The sequence below is a fragment of the Mustela putorius genome, unplaced genomic scaffold (genome assembly GCF_011764305.1).
Source record: "Mustela putorius furo isolate JIRA1106 unplaced genomic scaffold, ASM1176430v1.1 tig00000580_pilon_pilon_pilon, whole genome shotgun sequence".
Lineage (NCBI taxonomy): Eukaryota > Metazoa > Chordata > Mammalia > Carnivora > Mustelidae > Mustela > Mustela putorius.
Genome location: NW_025421423.1, coordinates 14096938 through 14114953, shown reverse-complemented (window position 1 = coordinate 14114953; position 18016 = coordinate 14096938). Strand labels below are relative to the sequence as shown.

At 39.8% G+C, this 18016-nt stretch overlaps 1 protein-coding gene across 4 annotated transcripts in view; it reads right to left on the bottom strand.

Moving 5' to 3' along the window:
- MUSK (muscle associated receptor tyrosine kinase) overlaps nt 1–18016 on the bottom strand; it is a 96275-nt gene that overhangs the window by 43436 nt on the left and 34823 nt on the right. For 2 of the 4 annotated variants that reach the window (XM_004747788.3, XM_004747789.3), the window contains exons 6-7: nt 9419–9448; nt 1357–1481 (exon numbers count right to left, since the gene is read on the bottom strand). In XM_004747788.3, coding sequence (XP_004747845.1) covers nt 1357–1481; nt 9419–9448 — 155 coding nt within the window. The remainder of the gene's footprint in view (nt 1–1356; nt 1482–9418; nt 9449–18016) is intronic. The other 2 variants (XM_004747790.3, XM_004747791.3) reach the window with 1 other exon arrangement.

Genomic DNA, 18016 nt, shown 5'->3' with positions numbered 1-18016 from the left:
GGGCATGGATGGGACGCCAACAGAAAGACTTCCCATCAACTAACAAATTGGGGGCTAAGAGGGAGATGGCTGCCCTGAGGAAAATGAGTCACTGAGGTCATCTTGAATATCCCTTGATTTCTCAAGAATCTTGAATGTGTCCATGATGGAAAGAGTTGTCTTAAGTACTTGTCAGGCACAGTGATGGAAAGCCAACCTAAAAGAGTGTCGGTTAAATTAGATCTTTTCCACTTCAGTTTCTGCTCTTCACTTCTTCCAACCCCAAACCTGTAGGAGTCTTAAATAGCAGTTAGGAAGTGGGGTAAGAGTGAATGAGTGAGGGTGAGAGAAGCAGCTAACCGTGGGACTTGTGGAAGGCAGGTGGATGCATGTAGTCTTCTTAAGAAAGGGAGCCTAGCTCGTCTGTAGTGTGTGCAAGTGTGGTGAGTTTGAGCCCCACATTGGGTGGAGAGATAACTTAAAAATAAATTCTTAAAAAAAAGAAAAGAAAAGAAAAGAAAGGTCCCATCTGTGAATTGCCTTTGGAAACTCTGGTTATTACTTAGAGTTAGGCCCTCAGAATTACTAAATTGGGATAGTGTTAGTGATGTAAGATCACCTAAAAGAACTGAAACAGTCAGAGAGCCTGCTTGGGGTAGGCGCCAATGGTGAGAAAAGAACCTGCCCTTCTGAAGAGACTTACAAGAAACAGAAGATACTAAATGAGGTTGTATTACATTATAAGTCATGCCTACTTAGCATCTGAGTCACAAAGATGATCTCAGCCCACATGTTTAGCTCTCCTTTTTCTACCTGAAATCCCAAAAGATAAATCAAACCTAAAATTAGGAAAAAGTAAATTTCTAGAAATCAGTAGATGTTTGTAGAATGAGTAAATGAATGTTTATACGTAAAGTGCTTAGAAGAGAGCCTGGCATGTAGTAACCACTTAATGTATGATGGTTATTATTATCAGTATAAAAAGTGAAAGAATGTTGAATCGATAGCTAGGGATTCTAATTCTGAATTGGTTTTCATCAAAGTAGCCTCCAGCTCCAGTGAACTAATTCTTAAGCTGGTGAGGTTTGTGTGAATTATTTACCTGTATGGGAAGGAATTATGACCTCTCTTCCCTTTTATACAAGAGCAATTGATTTTCTACTCTTCTGTTACGATACAAAGAAAGAAGCAAACCCACGGAGCTCAGTTTCGAGGGAAGTGACTTCTAGGACGAAAATCCTAGAAGGCTTTGAAAAATTGAGGTACAGGTGGGACCAATGACAGAGGTCAAGGTACTGTCACAAATATGTGGTCTATCCTGAAATTCCTCTCCAGTGAGTCTTCCCCCAGACAAGTCCCCATACAGGTGGCACTCACAGCATTTCCGTTTTCAATCCAGGTGATGGTGGGGACAGGGATGCCTGTTGCTGTACAGCGCAGGGTCACAAAGGAGCCAAATGTGACATTGTGAGATTCAGGAGCCCGCAGGATTCTGGCAAAAACTGTTAGGAAAACAGAAGTGGTGAGTGACTCCTATAGCGAATGCTCAAGCTGGAGTGATCTTTTATTTATTTATTTTAAAGATTTTATTCATTTATTTGACAGAAAGAAAGAAAGAACACAGGCAGGGGCAACAGCAGAGGGAGAGGGAGAAGCAGACTCCCAGCTGAGCAGGGAGCCCAGTGTGGGGTTCCATTCCAGGACTCTGGGATCATAACCTGAGCCAGATGCTTAACGACTGAGCCAACCAAGTGTCCCTGGAGTGGTCTTTTAAAAAATGCAAATCAAATTGTGTTCTCTTGTGTAAATTCCTTCCACGTTCCTTCTGTATTAAGTATAATACCAAATGCCATGCCCTGGCTTCTAAGCCATTTATTCTAGAACCCTGTGTTTCTCACCACTCTAGGACAGTCTAACTTCATTCCTTCCTTAGGAGCTTGTCCATGCTTTCCCTCAGCCTATTAGACTCATCTCCCAGATCTTTATGTGGCATGTTCCTTTTATCATCCTCTCTCTGGTTAAGTGGCATTTCCTCAGAAGAGCCTTCCGTGACCACCCAATAGAAGGTATAACCTGCCCCCCATTCCCTTTTCATCATTGTGTTTTATTGTCTTTACAGACCTTACCACTATCTGAAGTTATTCTATTGTCTACCTCTCCCACACCCCCGTGATTATAAGTTTTTGGCAACCAAAAACCAAGCCTGTTTTGTTCAGTACCTAGAAGGAGTGCCTGACCAAAGTAATAGTATTTAATTGAATTAAGGAAATAATTAATGCTTTTTATCTTCAACTGTATCATAGTGGGAGGACAGAAAATATTTGTCAAGCTTTTGAGAGAATGAGATGAGCCCATTGGGCCAAAGAGAAAAATATTTTAGGCCCAGCGTAAGCAGGAGAATAGGTAACTAATAATTTGAGACTGAATCCCTACTGATTAACTGAGAGAAAGTTCAGGGAAGATATGATGTGACAATTGAAATCTTTTTGCAGTTTCTAATTTTAGATTTGTAGGTACAGATTAATTCAACTTCCCGTTTTTGATATTGAGGACTCTAAGAGATGGAGTTAGCAGAGCATGTCAGAAATACAGAGTTGGGCACAAAAGCCAGAAGAAAAGAAAAACAAAGAAGGGTCCATCTTTAAGGCAACAGGTGGTTAAAAAAAAATACACCAAATGTTTAAAATACAACTGAATCTGCCCCCCCCAAAACAATCTGAGCCTGCTTTTAAAAAGTCCTGTGGTCTAATTACCAACCTACAAAAGAACAGAGGTTAAGGAACAGATTAAACAATGTTACATGGATGCAGTTCATTCCAATCCAGAATGTAGACAGTTTCAATAGGGCAAATTATTTAGTTTTATGAATAAATAACTTGTATGGGGGTGGGAGGAGGGAATTACTGTAGAGTTATAAAGACTTAGAAATGAAATGAAATGAAATGAAATGAAAAGTGTGCATCTTGTTTGGATTCTTATTCAACGGATCAGATGTAGGAAGATATTTTGAGGTAACTGGTTAAAATTGCACAGTCCTGGTAGTAAATGGTATAAGAAATTAGTGCTAATTGGAGACAGGTGGTATAATGAACATGGTAATGTGATTATGTTGTTTTTTTTTAATCCTTCACTAATGTATATATTGGTTGATTGAACTCATGTCTGGGATTTGCTTTAAAAGAAACCAGCAGCAAGAACATAGTAGTAGAATTTAGGAAACAAAGTTGGTAGACTCTTGATCATTGTTGTTGAAGGGTCATGGGAATGTGGAAGTTCACTATAGTACTATATCTACTTTTTTGTGAGATTGAAAATTTTTTAATAACATTTTGAAAAATTGCTGTGGAGCCTAACCCAACAGCTCCAGAAAACATGTGGTGAGACACACACTTCTTCCACTTCTTCTAGCATCAAGTTTTAGAAAGCCCCAAAACTGAAGAAAAGTAAGGCTCTGAGGAGGAAAATTTGGCAGAGACATTGGTCCTAAGAGCCTCAGAAATATCTACAACAGCCTTTAAAAAAAAAAATTAAAGATTATATTTATTTGTTTGTCAGAGATTGAGAGAGAGAGAATACAAAAGGGGGAGCGGCAGAGGGAGAAGCAGGCTCCCCGCTGAGCAGGGAGCCCTTTGCCAGCTTGATCCTAGGACTGCGGGATCAGGGTTGAAGGCAGACACTCCACTAACTGAGGCAGCGGGGTGTCCCCCTACAACTGTTTTAGATCAAAATTCTATGAGGAATGACGCCAAGTTGAAATAGAATGTTGGAAAACTTTTCCTAGCAGGTGATGCATACAGCCTGAGAAATTTCATAGCAGAGCGAGTGGCGGTAGCCGCAGTGGTCAGCAGGCTTGCCTCCGAGAGTGAGTGGCCCTGTGTGGTCTCATAGGGCACCATGCTGAGAGGTGCTCATACTTGGCTCAACGGTCTGCTGTCCTTCTCTTGAAGTTACTCATGATTTTTTTTTAAAGATTTTATTTATTTATTTGACAGAGAGAGATCACAAGTAGGCAGAGAGGCAGGCAGAGAGAGAGAGGAGGAAGCAGAGAGCCTGATGCAGGACTCGATCCCAGGACCCTGAGATCATGACCCGAGCCGAAGGCAGCAGCCCAACCCACTGAGCCACCCGGGCGCCCTTATTCGTGATTTTTGAACTAAAATCACCTGGCCTACAAATTATGGAGCCAGTCCTGCTAGTCAGGGATAAAAATGCCACCTTAAAGAGGGATTGAAGCCTGTCCCTCGACTGAAATTCCAGAAAAGCTGGGCTCCAAGGTGAAATAGGAAATAAAAAGTCACGTAATGAATGAGTCTGAAGGAAGTGTCAATCAAGACTAAGTGACTGAGGCTCTCCTCCCTGGAAATTCTGAATTTCTCCAGCAGACCAGCCAGTGATGAGGCAGTGCACACTTTTTCCAGATTTACCAGAGTGACACATGGTGACCCATCTGACTCCCTGATGGGGGATTTCTCCCAACTCAGTGTAAGCTCACAGGTTGTGCACTCTTGACAACTGACAGAGACTGACTGCTCTCAGGTATTTTCCCCTTTTCTAATGTTTTCTGGCAACAGTGATGGAGATCTCGGTTGCACAACATAGCTGAGTCCACTTTCATGATTTGGTTGAAAGAACTTTTTGGGGTTGGGACTATACTTATGTGTCCTACATTTTTTGAGTGTGGGGCTACTGTACTCATCATCTTACGGGTCCCATTGCCTCTCAGAATCTGAAAAAAGCAGGATCTTTTAGAGATTGGGAGTAGGATTATTTTAATCCCATAGGTACTGGAAAAGTGTAGCCAGCAGCTGCTGTAGAGAACTCTGTACCCTTGAACATGAATGACAGCCTTCTGGCTAAAGTGAAGAAGACTAAGAAACTGGAGAAGAGTAAAATCTAGACACTGTTTCTGCTTTAATTTATAGAGGCAAGAGTTTTCATTTGGGGACTGTAAATTCTTCCTAGAAATGCAGTAATAAGGGAGGATTTATTTTGTTCTGATGTACAGCTCCCCCCCCTTTTGGCTAGCATTATATTATTTAGAATATCATTTGGACTCACTGCAGAACTTTTGATGATCTGCATTGCACAACACAGCTATGCATAATGGGAGATGGTAAATAAAATAGATGCAACCTGGCCTTGCAGTGAATTTGCCCAATATATTGCTCTGTCCCATATCAGAACCTTGTGGGGCTGGGGGGGTGGTGTCCAGTGGGACACAGGATGGTACATGAAGGAGCAGTATTGGCATTTGCAGTGGCTTCCTGAAGGTGTGACTGTGCTAATGAACTTCTGGTCTCCTCCAAAAGGCCAGATAGACCTTTGGCTGAGCCACAGTTTGATTGTATGGTGAGAAAAACACCTTTTGAAAAAACGACTTTGTGTTTTTGAGTTGCTGCCGTGGCATTTTATGGTATGATAACCCTACCACATCCAGAGTCTAGACATTTAGTTAAGGACTTGAGTTTAAGATGTCCATCGTAAGCTCCCACTTTGCTTTTCTTGGGCAACTTTTAAAATAACCACTTAGAGTGAGGCCTGAGAAAAGTTAGTATCCTGCATCCCGATCTCCTATAAGTATAGGTTATTGCTACCTCACTCTTTTTTTTTTTTTTTTTTAAAGATTTTATTCGTTTATTTGACACAGAGAGATCACAAATAGGCAGAGAGGCAGGCAGAGAGAGGGGAAGGGAAGCAGGCTCCGAGCCGAGCAAAGAGCCTGGATGCGGGGAGCCCGAGGCGGGGAGCCTGATGTGGAGCTCGATCCCGGGGATCATGACCCTAGCCGAAAGCAGAGGCTTTAACCCACTGAGCCACCCAGGCACCCCCACCCACCCCTTGCTACCCGACTCTTTGTCCCCTTCTCTGTGACTAGGGTCAGAGGACTTCCCTTCCCTGGGCTCACTGCATACTCCCCAGACCCTGGCTTCTGGGATTTGTAAATAATAAATCTTGTGATTCTGTTTCCTTTGTGAGGGTGTGTTGAAATTACGCCTTCAATCACAGTGAACCCATGGGTTTCACTTCCCCAGAGTGGGAGCTGGGATGCTGAGGGAGCTTCTTACCAAGCCCGTGTGCCCCCTCATTCACCGGGTCACAGTCTGCATGCTCTTCGTTCAGTACAGCAGCCCCAGCTTCTCCACACACATGGTTAAGTCCAGTGGGTGAAGAGGGGAAAAGGCCAGGAATAAAGGGGAACTGTTTTCTGCATACCCCATTCTTGCCAGAAGATAAAATAGGAACTTGCCCCCTTTTTTCAGTATTAAAAGATGGCTTCCACCCTTCCTGCTAATTTCCCTCTGACCCCAAAGAAGGTCACAGATGTCTCCTTATCAAAATGTTTCTCAACACATTCCCTTACCCTTGTTTGTGGTTCTTCATAGCACTTATCACCATGTCATAGTAATCAGTTTGTTGGCTTTCTCCTCCTCTGAAATGTAAGCATCACAAGGGCAGAGCTTGCTTTGTTCATTAACACGGGCTAATTGATAGGTGGGGAGACAGAGCCTTGCATGGTACATAGCAGGCATTCAATAAATATTTGTTGAATGAGTGAAGGGATCAATGAACTGAATGGATGCGTGACTGTTCTGATTAGTGAGACGGGACAAAGGGACTTGTGTATGTTATGAGTATCTCAGCCCTCTTGGGGCCATCATTCTCCCAGCTACGCTCATACAACAAGGGTATGGGGTTCTCCATCCTACAACTTGGGGTGGAAGGTTAAGGAGTGTGGAGGGGCTTAGGAGGATAAGAAAACAGATGTTAGTCTAATTCTTAGATGAAAAAGTAGAAAGGTTTATTTTCCAATCCAGCTTCATCAGCAATAAAACTGGTATTTTTATACCCATCTGCGTTTGTTACCAGTTCCAAGCAGAAGAGTTGAAGGAGGGATGACAGAATTTCCACCATATTATCAAAGATGGAAAACAATAAGGCCATTTGCAATTAAAAATAAATGCCAGACTAACCTCCGTGGATTAAAAATACACTGGTAATAATTATAGAGATGTAATTCAGTAATAAAGTCCCATTACTTTGCTGGTAGCCCCAAACTGAAAATGCAGTCCAGGTCATCAGTTTTAAAAGTAATGTGGTATACTTCATATCAAGTAAAATGTTCATTGAATATCTCTATCGTGCATTTTATTAGCATCCGAAACAGCATAAAAGTGTTTTTGTTACATAAACGAGTTAATAGACAGGGTATGACCTTACTTAGTAATTTGGAAAACATTTATGACTGTTTTGGTATGGATTTTTAAAGAAAAAACAGGATGCAACTCTTTCTATAGTCTTATCCATTATTCTCCAGTTCCTGTGGGCAAGCAAATTATTGTTCATCTGCATCATGGGAAATAGACACGGGCAATCTATTTACCCCTGGGTTTTCTCTCATGATATTTGTTCATGAGTTTGGGGCTTTAATTTCTCTTGGGTAAATTTACAGCGCTAACTGCAGGTTGAGAATCAATCATACTTTCAAAATTGGGCTTAAGCAGCCAGTGATTCCACAGTCCTTTATAACATAATTATATTATGTTCTTATTCTCACCCATCCCTCTCTCCTTCCTTCTCTCTTTCGATTTTCCAAAGCACTTTCAGATACATCATAAATCTTACTATTGATTGTCATTTTAAGGGATAATTTGAATTTGTGGTAAGGAGGTGGAGCTATTATTCAGTCTGAAATTGCAGTGGTGGTGCAATGGAGGAACGCCTAGGGCAGAGAATCCCAATTAAGTCCCGAAAGGAACAAGCCGTTTGGCTATAGATGAGTTTCCTCTCCTTTCTTAAGGAAGTAGGACCAGAGGAATACTTCAAGTCCCTTATACATTCTCTCTTTCTTTCTTTCTTTTATTTTAAAGATTTTATTTATTTATTTGAGAGAGAGACAGTGAGAGAGAGCACGAGCAAGGAGGAGGTCAGAGGGAGAAGCAGACTCCCCGTGGAGCTGGGAGCCCGATGCAGGACTCGATCCTGGGACCCTGGGACCATGACCCAAGCCGAAGGTAGTCGTCCAACCAACTGAGCCACCCAGGTGTCCCATAAATTCTCTTTCTGAGTATTATTTCAAAGGACACAATGAGCTCACATGGATTTTATTTTCTCTCATTTTTTCCTTTCTTTGTTTTATTCTAGTGTCCCTTAAAGAGGATTTTGTTTTGGTTTGGTTTTGTTTTTTAGGTTTATTCAGTAATAAAGTCCCATTACTTTAGAATCAAGTACTTGATTACCAAACAGGTTACTTGATTCTAAACAGCAAGGACAGAGTTGAAGTGAAAGCAAATAAAAACAAAAAGAATCACGCAGGAGCAGGTGAAATGATTTTATCTAAATTTGGTCATAAGCAACCTGATGTTTAGAAAGAGAAAACGATCTCAAATACCTTATTGGGATGCTCAGATAAGGAGGGGCTATTTCGAAGACTACCAGCCTAAGGTTTCTTCCTAGTGCCAAAATGCCAAAATATGAGAACCTGTGAGTCTTTTTTTTTTTTTTAAAGATTTTATTTATTTATTTGTTAGAGAGAGAGGGAGAGAGAACAAGCACAGGCAGACAGAATGAGAACCTGTGAGTCTTATCCAAAAAACATAAAAGGTTATGTTAGAACGGCACAAAGTTTGCATCTTAATCAGGATGGAAGGTGCTTTCTTGGAAGAAAAACTCTTTTTCTACAAAGTAGGGTTCCTCCACCAAAAATTTGATTTCCAACTACTTTCCTCAAATATATTCCACTAAATATATGTATGTATCTGTGGGCAATTAAAATTAATTTAAATTTGATTGATTTGGTTTGGTTTGAAGCAGTTACATCATACTTGTCTTCTTGGAGTAGTAATAATTAAAACCTAAGCTGGCATCTTTTTTTTTTTTTTAAAGGTTTTATTTATTTGATAGAAGTCACAAGCAGGCAGAGAGGCAGGCAGGGAGAGAGGGAGAAGCAGACTCACTGCTGAGCAGAGAGCCTGATGTGGGGCTCAATCCCAGGACCCTGGGATCATGACCTGAGCCAAAGGCAGAGGCTTTAGCCCACTGAGCCACCCAGGCACCTTCTAAGCTGGCATCTTAACATTTTTACATTCCTCCAAAAATTGTAACACCCCCTCATCCCCCACCCCCCCCATAAAAAAAGGCTTTCAATCAAAAGGTACCTTTCTCTTCCAATCTGTGTGAGATTAATATTCTCATGCTGATTATGTCATTTTGTTTGCATTTTCAGGTTACTTAAAAAAAGTAAATGGTCAATGAATACATTTTAAAGTAAAGCAACCCATCTAATAACACTTGGTCAAATGCTGACAACATTCCCCACACATCATGTGTTATTTCCTAAAAAAAATAACAGCACTTAGAGTTGTTTATAAGGTCAGCAAAACCAAACAATTGAATAGAACCAGACATTTAAAAGAAGCAGGGCAAAAAGAAAAAAAAATACCTTTAGTGTCTTGTTCGGGTTCACTTTCTTCTATTAATAGAAATAAGACAAAACAAAAACACACAATAAACACACAAACAAAAACAACACATCATGAAAAGGGAAAAATCTTTGACCACAGAAACATCAGTTGTGCAACAAGATTAATTAGAATCTGCTTGTTTCTTATTTCAATAAGAAACAAATGCAATCAAGGGAAACTGCTGACCTTTACAAGCAAACTATTAAATGACATAAAATTTCAAATTACTACTTTTAGTCGGGCAGTACTACACAGAAAATAAACTACAGCATACCCAACAACATAGCTCATTCATGCATTTTTATTTTAATGCTGACAATTACCCTTTCTTTCAAGGCAACAGACTGCCTACTATTCTGATAAATTGTGTTTTCCCTTTGTTAGCGTGGCTTCTCCTTTTACAAGGCCCTGCTGTGAAGTCAGTGAGCTTGAATCTGGGATCTCAACTATCATTTCTATGGCAATAGACTCATGTTGTGGTAAACAGAGGATTAGGGGGTTTCTGCAGAACAGAGCCTACCACCAACAGAGATTCTCTCCTCCATACCCACTCCCGGAGGCTGCTCGAGAGCAGGGAGGAGCAAACCCTGATCTTGTAGGAAACTACCAGTGAAGCAAGCTCCAAAGTAAAATGTAAAAATGTCTACACTGGGTGGGTATGCAGAACTGAGAATTTGTAATTTTTTTTAAATCCCAGAAAAGAGACAAATTAGTAGTTCCAAAATGTTTAATATGATAACTATATCAGAGGTAGATCACACATAGAGCTCTGTTTTTCTTCCCTGAAAGTTTGTATCCATGTAGGCCTTTCTTCTTCAAATTTGTAACAAGCCAACAAACGCTGTAGTGTTTGCTTATAAGTATAAAATATCAATGCTATTGTTAAGAACCTTGAATGCTAAGAATGTATTTGCATAGCTAGTCATAGGTTCTGGGTATGTGCACACACTATCCCTTTGCATTGATATTACTCAGCCCATTTTCCAGACAAGGAATCTGAGACTCAGAGCTTTGCTGTATGTTCAGAGCCAGAAACGCCACAATCCAGTTTTCATACATAATTCCCTGTTCTAATGGGCTTCATAGTAAGAAACCCTCATTGTTGTGCTTAATACTCAATCCCCTTAAATGTAAGCAAACTTACAATTTCCCCTTTTAAATTTTATTGTGATTGAACATTCCTGCCTCCATCAACCACGTCCGTGGTACCTTCCTCTTTCATTTTTTTCAAGGTCAAAGACAACTTAAAAGTTGTTAAATTGAGTACATCTATGGTAACAAGGAGAGTTAGAAACTTTCTGTCAAATGTATCTAAACAAAGAAAATTACTTATTTTTTTTAACAACAACCCCAAGATTGCCTGGTATTTGATACTAGTTTTTTTCATGCTGAAAACCGATCTTGTGGATATTTGAAACTGTAGAGATCCCTGGTTTCTAACACAGATATTAATTAGGAAAAATAAATGAAGGTCCGTGTTTGGGCCAGATTAGCCCTGAAAAATTGCATTTGAACGCCTTTGGGCTAAGCATGTTTTCCTAGTTCCTCAACACAAATGTGCTTATTTCCAAATCTTACTATTTTTGTTTTTCACCAGCCAAGGAACTATCTGTGAGTAGCTGAGATGGATTTGGGACTCCTCGGGAATATGAAGTGTCTTCATTCCCTGGCAGCTATTATCTCCAAAAATTTTTTCCACTAAAGTTCAAAGTCCTCAGTAAATTTTGAGAATCTTACTCGCTCATCATTTTTGTTTTTCCTTCCCTCACACACTACTCTTTTTTGAGTTCTGGAGCAAGTGCAGGTACATTCTCAGTCTCCTTTCAATTTTGCTTACTTTTGCTTTGATCTTTTACTGGACTGTACCTGAGAGCATACTATGAACACCATGCTGACTTGCCTCTGCTATCCCTTTGTACTTACTGCTGTTATGACTGTTCATCTTGCTTGATTTGTTTGGAATTGGGAGCAGTGTGAAGTTTTGAAAGAATGTACCCATTTCCTCCCCGTGGATCCTCAAAACCAACTCAAGAGAGGAAAGATTGTCTATGATTTACCATTTTTCTAAGAGGAGGCCTAAAAGTTAGACCAGAAATTATATTTTCATATAGAGACTCTCAACATTTCTTTCTAGGCATAAGTGCAGATATACAGTTCTATACGGATGTATTTATATGTGCTTATATATTTATACAAGTACGGACCACATTCACACGCATGCACGCACAATTGGTATTATTTTAAATTAGAGAAAACGATGCAGGAATAATCTACAAAACCTATTTAAGCTTGAGTACACTCATTCGGTGTTAGGAGATTGTTGGTCATTTTGAGGTCAGGTTATAGGCCTAGTTTTTCCATGTATCCTGCTTGCTTAGCCTATGATCCCTCTTGACCTCTGAGTTCAGAGTTCAGTAGATAAAACCTATTGTTTTACCATCTATCAATTTTTAAATACTTGGCTTCATGGTCTTTATTCCCATTTAACTGTTTTATGTATAATGCATCAGTGTTGTCTTCCAAACTGATGTGTAATCTCCATTGGGGGGTGGAGGCAGGGAACGGAATAGCACACTTTACCTTCATTATGTTTTCTTCTCCCCCTAAAGTTTAGCACATTCTCTTATAGAAGAGAAGAAAATACTTAAACAAGGAGCTGGGTAGTGATACATTTTCCTTTTCAACTTTCTTGAAATTGTTCAAGAAGACATTTAGAATGGAGAATCAGAGACTTCTCTTATTGGAATAATTGCAGATATAATCAACATCTGAGTTAAACAGTATATCCATCATTTTTTTGAATACTTAGATTTATGGGGAACTTAGTACTATCATAGCAACCCATTTAAAATACTGTTAAAAAAAAGGAATATATTCTAAAACAAATGAAAATCAGTCTCTTTATAATTACCACCCACAAGACTTAATTTCTGTTCCTATCCACTGGAACAACAACAACAACAAAAATCCATCAAATATTACTAGCCCCAGGTCACCATGCTGATTGCTTACTTTTGAACTTTCTTATCTTACCTACTTATCTTAATTTACCCCCAGAACTAAAACTAACACACACATAGAGAGCCTCACAAATTCAAAGAATAGTAAGACTCTTTCTAATATTCTACTTCTGTGACTATAAATTTACATATGTTTTTATTTGTATTTATATAAAAGTGCAGTTAGGTCAAATCCCATTGAAAATCATGAATCAGGGCGGCAGAGGGGACGTGGGCAGGGATGGGGACGTGCAGCTGGGACGCCGGGGGGGATGGATGCGGGCGGCAGGCCGAGGGGAGGGAGCAGCGGGAGGACGCTCGGGCGGTCAGGTGTGCGGCGGGGCTGGCGCCTGGCTGGGTTGACCCCAGCTCTCTGGGTCGGCCTCCCCTTAGGACTCGGAATGTAAGCCCTCCAGTTCCCTTCCTTTGTTACCACAGGCTGGTCAGGAAAATCATTTGTTCATTATACAACAGTGGTTTAAACAAAACAAGAAGCCTTACTGATTCCTTCAAGTGATTTTTGGGCACTAGGAGAGGGGATTTTGTGAGAATTGGTGGAGTTAGAACATCAAGAAATTCTGAGGCTGTAAATCAGGAATGAACTAGGTTCCTGGGTGGAGTATAGTGGTACAAGCCTTTCTCAAGAAACAAGAAAGGTCTCAGGTACACAACCTAACCCTACACCTAAAGGAGCTGGAGAAAGAACAAGAAAGAAACCCTAAGCCCAGCGGAAGAAGAGAAATCATAAAGATCAGAGCAGAAATCAATGAAATAGAAACCCAAAAAACAGTAGAACAAATCAACGAAACTAGGAGCTGGTTCTTTGAAAGAATTAATAAAATTGATAAACCCCTGGCCAGACTTATCAAAAAGAAAAGAGAAAGGACCCAAATAAATAAAATCATGAATGAAAGAGGAGAGATCACAACTAACACCAAAGAAATACAAACTATTATAAGAACATACTATGAGCAACTCTACGCCAACAAATTTGACAATCTGGAAGAAATGGATGCATTCCTAGAAACATATAAACTACCACAACTGAACCAGGAAGAAATAGAAAGCCTGAACAGACCCATAACCAGTAAGGAGATTGAAACAGTCATTAAAAATCTCCAAACAAACAAAAGCCCAGGGCCAGACAGTTTCCCTGGGGAATTCTACCAAACATTTAAAGAAGAACTAATTCCTATTCTCCTCAAACTGTTCCAAAAAATAGAAATGGAAGGAAAACTTCCTAACTCATTTTATGAGGCCAGCATCACCTTGATCCCAAAACCAGACAAGGATCCCATCAAAAAAGAGAGCTATAGACCAATATCCTTGATGAACACAGATGCAAAAATACTCAACAAAATACTAGCCAATAGGATTCAACAGTACATTAAAGGGATTATTCACCACGACCAAGTGGGATTTATTCCAGGGCTGCAAGGTTGGTTCAATATCCGCAAATCAGTCAATGTGATATATAACACATCAATAAAAGAAAGAACAAGAACCATATGATACTCTCAATAGATGCTGAAAAAGCATTTGACAAAGTACAGCATCCCTTCCTGATGAAAACTCTTCCAAGTGTAGGGATAGAGGGCACATACCTCAATATCATCAAAGTTATCTATGAAAAACCCACCACAAATATCATTCTCAATGGAGAAAAACTGAAAGCTTTTCCGCTAAGGTCAGGAACACGGCAGGGATGTCCATTATCACCACTGCTATTCAACATAGTACTAAAAGTCCTAGCCTCAGCAATCAGACAACAAAAGGAAATTAAAGGCATCCAAATCGGCAAAGAAGAAGTCAAATTATCACTCTTCGCAGATGATATGATACTATATGTGGAAAACCCAAAAGACTCCACTCCAAAACTGCTAGAACTTATACAGGAATTCAGTAAAGTGTCAGGATATAAAATCAATGCACAGAAATCAGTTGCATTTCTCTACACCAACAGCAAGACAGAAGAAAGGGAAATTAAGGAGTCAATCCCATTTACAATTGCACCCAAAACCATAAGATACCTAGGAATAAACCTAACCAAAGAGACACAGAATCTATACTCAGAAAACTATAAAGTACTCATGAAAGAAATTGAGGAAGACACAAAGAAATGGAAAAATGTTCCATGCTCCTGGATTGGAAGAATAAATATTGTGAAAATGTCTATGCTACCTAAAGCAATCTATACATTTAATGCAATTCCTATCAAAGTACCATCCATCTTTTTCAAAGAAATGGAACAAATAATTCTAAAATTTATATGGAACCAGAAAAGACCTCGAATAGCCAAAGGAATATTGAAAAAGAAAGCCAACGTTGGTGGCATCACAATTCCGGACTTCAAGCTCTATTACAAAGCTGTCATCATCAAGACAGCATGGTACTGGCACAAAAACAGACCCATAGATCAATGGAACAGAATAGAGAGCCCAGAAATAGACCCTCAACTCTATGGTCAACTAATCTTCGACAAAGCAGGAAAGAATATCCAATGGAAAAAAGACAGCCTCTTCAATAAATGGTGTTGGGAAAATTGGACAGCCACATGCAAAAAAATGAAATTGGACCATTTCCTTACACCACACACAAAAGTAGACTCAAAATGGATGAAGGACCTCAATGTGCGAAAGGAATCCATCAAAATCCTTGAGGAGAACACAGGCAGCAACCTCTTCGACCTCAGCTGCAGCAACATCTTCCTAGGAACATCGCCAAAGGCAAGGGAAGCAAGGGCAAAAATGAAGTATTGGGATTTCATCAAGATCAAAAGCTTTTGCACAACAAAGGAAACAGTTAACAAAACCAAAAGACAACTGACAGAATGGGAGAAGATATTTGCAAGCGACATATCAGATAAAGGGCTAGTGTCCAAAATCTCTAAAGAACTTAGCAAACTCAACACCCAAAGAACAAATAATCCAATCAAGAAATGGGCAGAGGACATGAACAGACATTTCTGCAAAGAAGACATCCAGATGGCCAACAGACACATGAAAAAGTGCTCCATATCACTCGGCATCAGGGAAATACAAATCAAAACCACAATGCGATATCACCTCACACCAGTCAGAATGGCTAACATCAACAAGTCAGGAAATGACAGATGCTGGCGAGGATGCGGAGAAAGGGGAACCCTCCTACACTGTTGGTGGGAATGCAAGCTGGTGCAGCCACTCTGGAAAACAGCATGGAGGTTCCTCAAAATGTTGAAAATAGAACTGCCCTATGACCCAGCAATTGCACTATTGGGTATTTACCCTAAAGATACAAACGTAGTGATCCAAAGGGGCACGTGCACCCGAATGTTTATAGCAGCAATGTCCACAATAGTCAAACTATGGAAAGAACCTAGATGTCCATCAACAGATGAATGGATCAAGAAGATGTGGTATATATACACAATGGAATACTATGCAGCCATCAAAAGAAATGGAATCTTGCCATTTGCAACAACATGGATGGAACTAGAGTGTATCATGCTTAGCGAAATAAGTCAAGCAGAGAAAGACAACTATCATATGATCTCCCTGATATGAGGAAGTGGTGATGCAACATGGGGCTTAAGTGGGTAGGAGAAGAATAAATGAAACAAGATGGGATTGGGAGGGAGACAAACCATAAGTGACTCTTAATCTCACAAAACAAACTGAGGGTTGCTGGGGGGAGGGGTGTTGGGAGAAGGGGGGTGGGGTTATGGACATTGGGGAGGGTATGTGCTTTGGTGAGTGCTGTGAAGTATGTAAACCTGGCGATTCACAGACCTGTACCCCTGGGGATAAAAATATATGTTTATAAAAAATTAAAAATTTAGGAAAAAAAAATGAAAATCATGAATATCCAACACCTGTTTTTATACTTGCTCTTCAATTTTGAACACGTGTGTATATGTGAATATGATTTGATTTTAAGAAAGATAAATTAAGTTTTTCCTATTCGATTCACTGTATTAGTTGATTGGAGAAGAAATTTGAAGGGAAATGTACTATATAGGAAGAGGGAAAGCCCTCAAGATTCCCTGGCAGAAAAGATCACATAAGTCACATAGACCTTGTGGAGAGAAAGAAAGAGACCAGAAGAGTAAACAGGCAGAACTGTGGGATGCGTCCCATCCCTTAAGACTGCAAGGATGATGAGACCCAAGAAGGTAACAGGAATCTGGCCACCTAGACAAAAATCTCAATAGAGGCGGCCTTTGGATATTCTTGCTCTTTGTAGGTTGGCATTGTTTATAATTTTTTTCATTGACAAAAGCTTCAAGAAATCTCTGATCATCTGGTACTGTCAGGACACCATTCTAGGACTTTTTCATTTTTCAATAAAATGATTTGCACCAAGCAGTTAATAAATTGACTAACACACAGCTAGAAAGTACTGGAGGCTAATTTTGAAGTCAAGTCTTTTAGCTCTTCCTTTCTTTTGTTTATTATTTTTTTTCCAGAGCTATTTGTAGCTCATGTTTATCTTCCTGACTGATGAAAGTTATTTTTCCATCTGTCTTTAAAGAAAGAAGGTGTATTTTATTTTTAAATTTCAACCTGCCTTAGGGAGCTATGTTCCAGATATTGATCGTGTTGAGTACCCTTTTTGTGGATGTTAAAAGCATGTACTTAAATCCATTCCTCACTTATCTGAGAAGAGGAATCATTCCATAGAAAGAGAAGTCCATTGTTGAGACCTTATTAAAACATGGATGCTAATCAGTACTAGATTATTTGAATCCATTCTTAAATAGACTGCATTTGTCTCACCTAGCACTGTATCTTAAGAATTATTGCATTGGCGATTCCTAGTAGAAGACAAGCACCTCAGACAGCAAAAAGGGTCATTTTAGTCATTTTACCTTTTACTTAAAAAAATTGGCTCAGGGAACTGTTGAAAATTAATCATATTAAGGCTCCGTGGCACTCTGTTTCTGGATTGATTCTTTTTTTCTTTTCCAGTCATTAAAAGAACATGTGACAATAATAATAATAAACCCGAGTAAATACCTGCATTTTCTTTGCTGACTTCTTGGTAGCTAAAGCAAAGAAACCCGACCCTGGTGTGCCGCCACTGTTTACATTTCTGTTTCCTTTGAAGCAGAGCAATGTGTAAGGTTTGTCCACTGTGGCTCCGTCTCTGAGGGAGTCAGAATGCAGGCTCCTTTGGAAAACATGCACGGCCCCCTCACAAACAGCCTTCCTGTGCATCTTCAAAGTAAGGCTGGCCTGGCTCTATGACATCACGATTCTCTCAAGTGGCTTGGGCTAGAAACATTTCTGTGGCCTTTGAGATAATAACATTTTCCCAGCTTGTAAATATGGATGGTGAATCATGACCATGAGCAAGAAGTGTTTATCAAGTAAATCAGGTAAGAGCCACACGAAGTTAACTTGTTCTTAGTTTAGTCCTAGATGGAGGTGGGAGCCACTAGTAAGAATATTTTGGCTCAAACGTTCTGAAAAGGTATTAGAACTTTAACCATAAGGCAAGGAAGATGTTGGACTTCAGTTGTGATTCAAGTTTTCCATTCTTTAAAAAAGTGTATATTCTGGGTTTCATGGAAAGAGATGCTAAGTTGCTTAATTG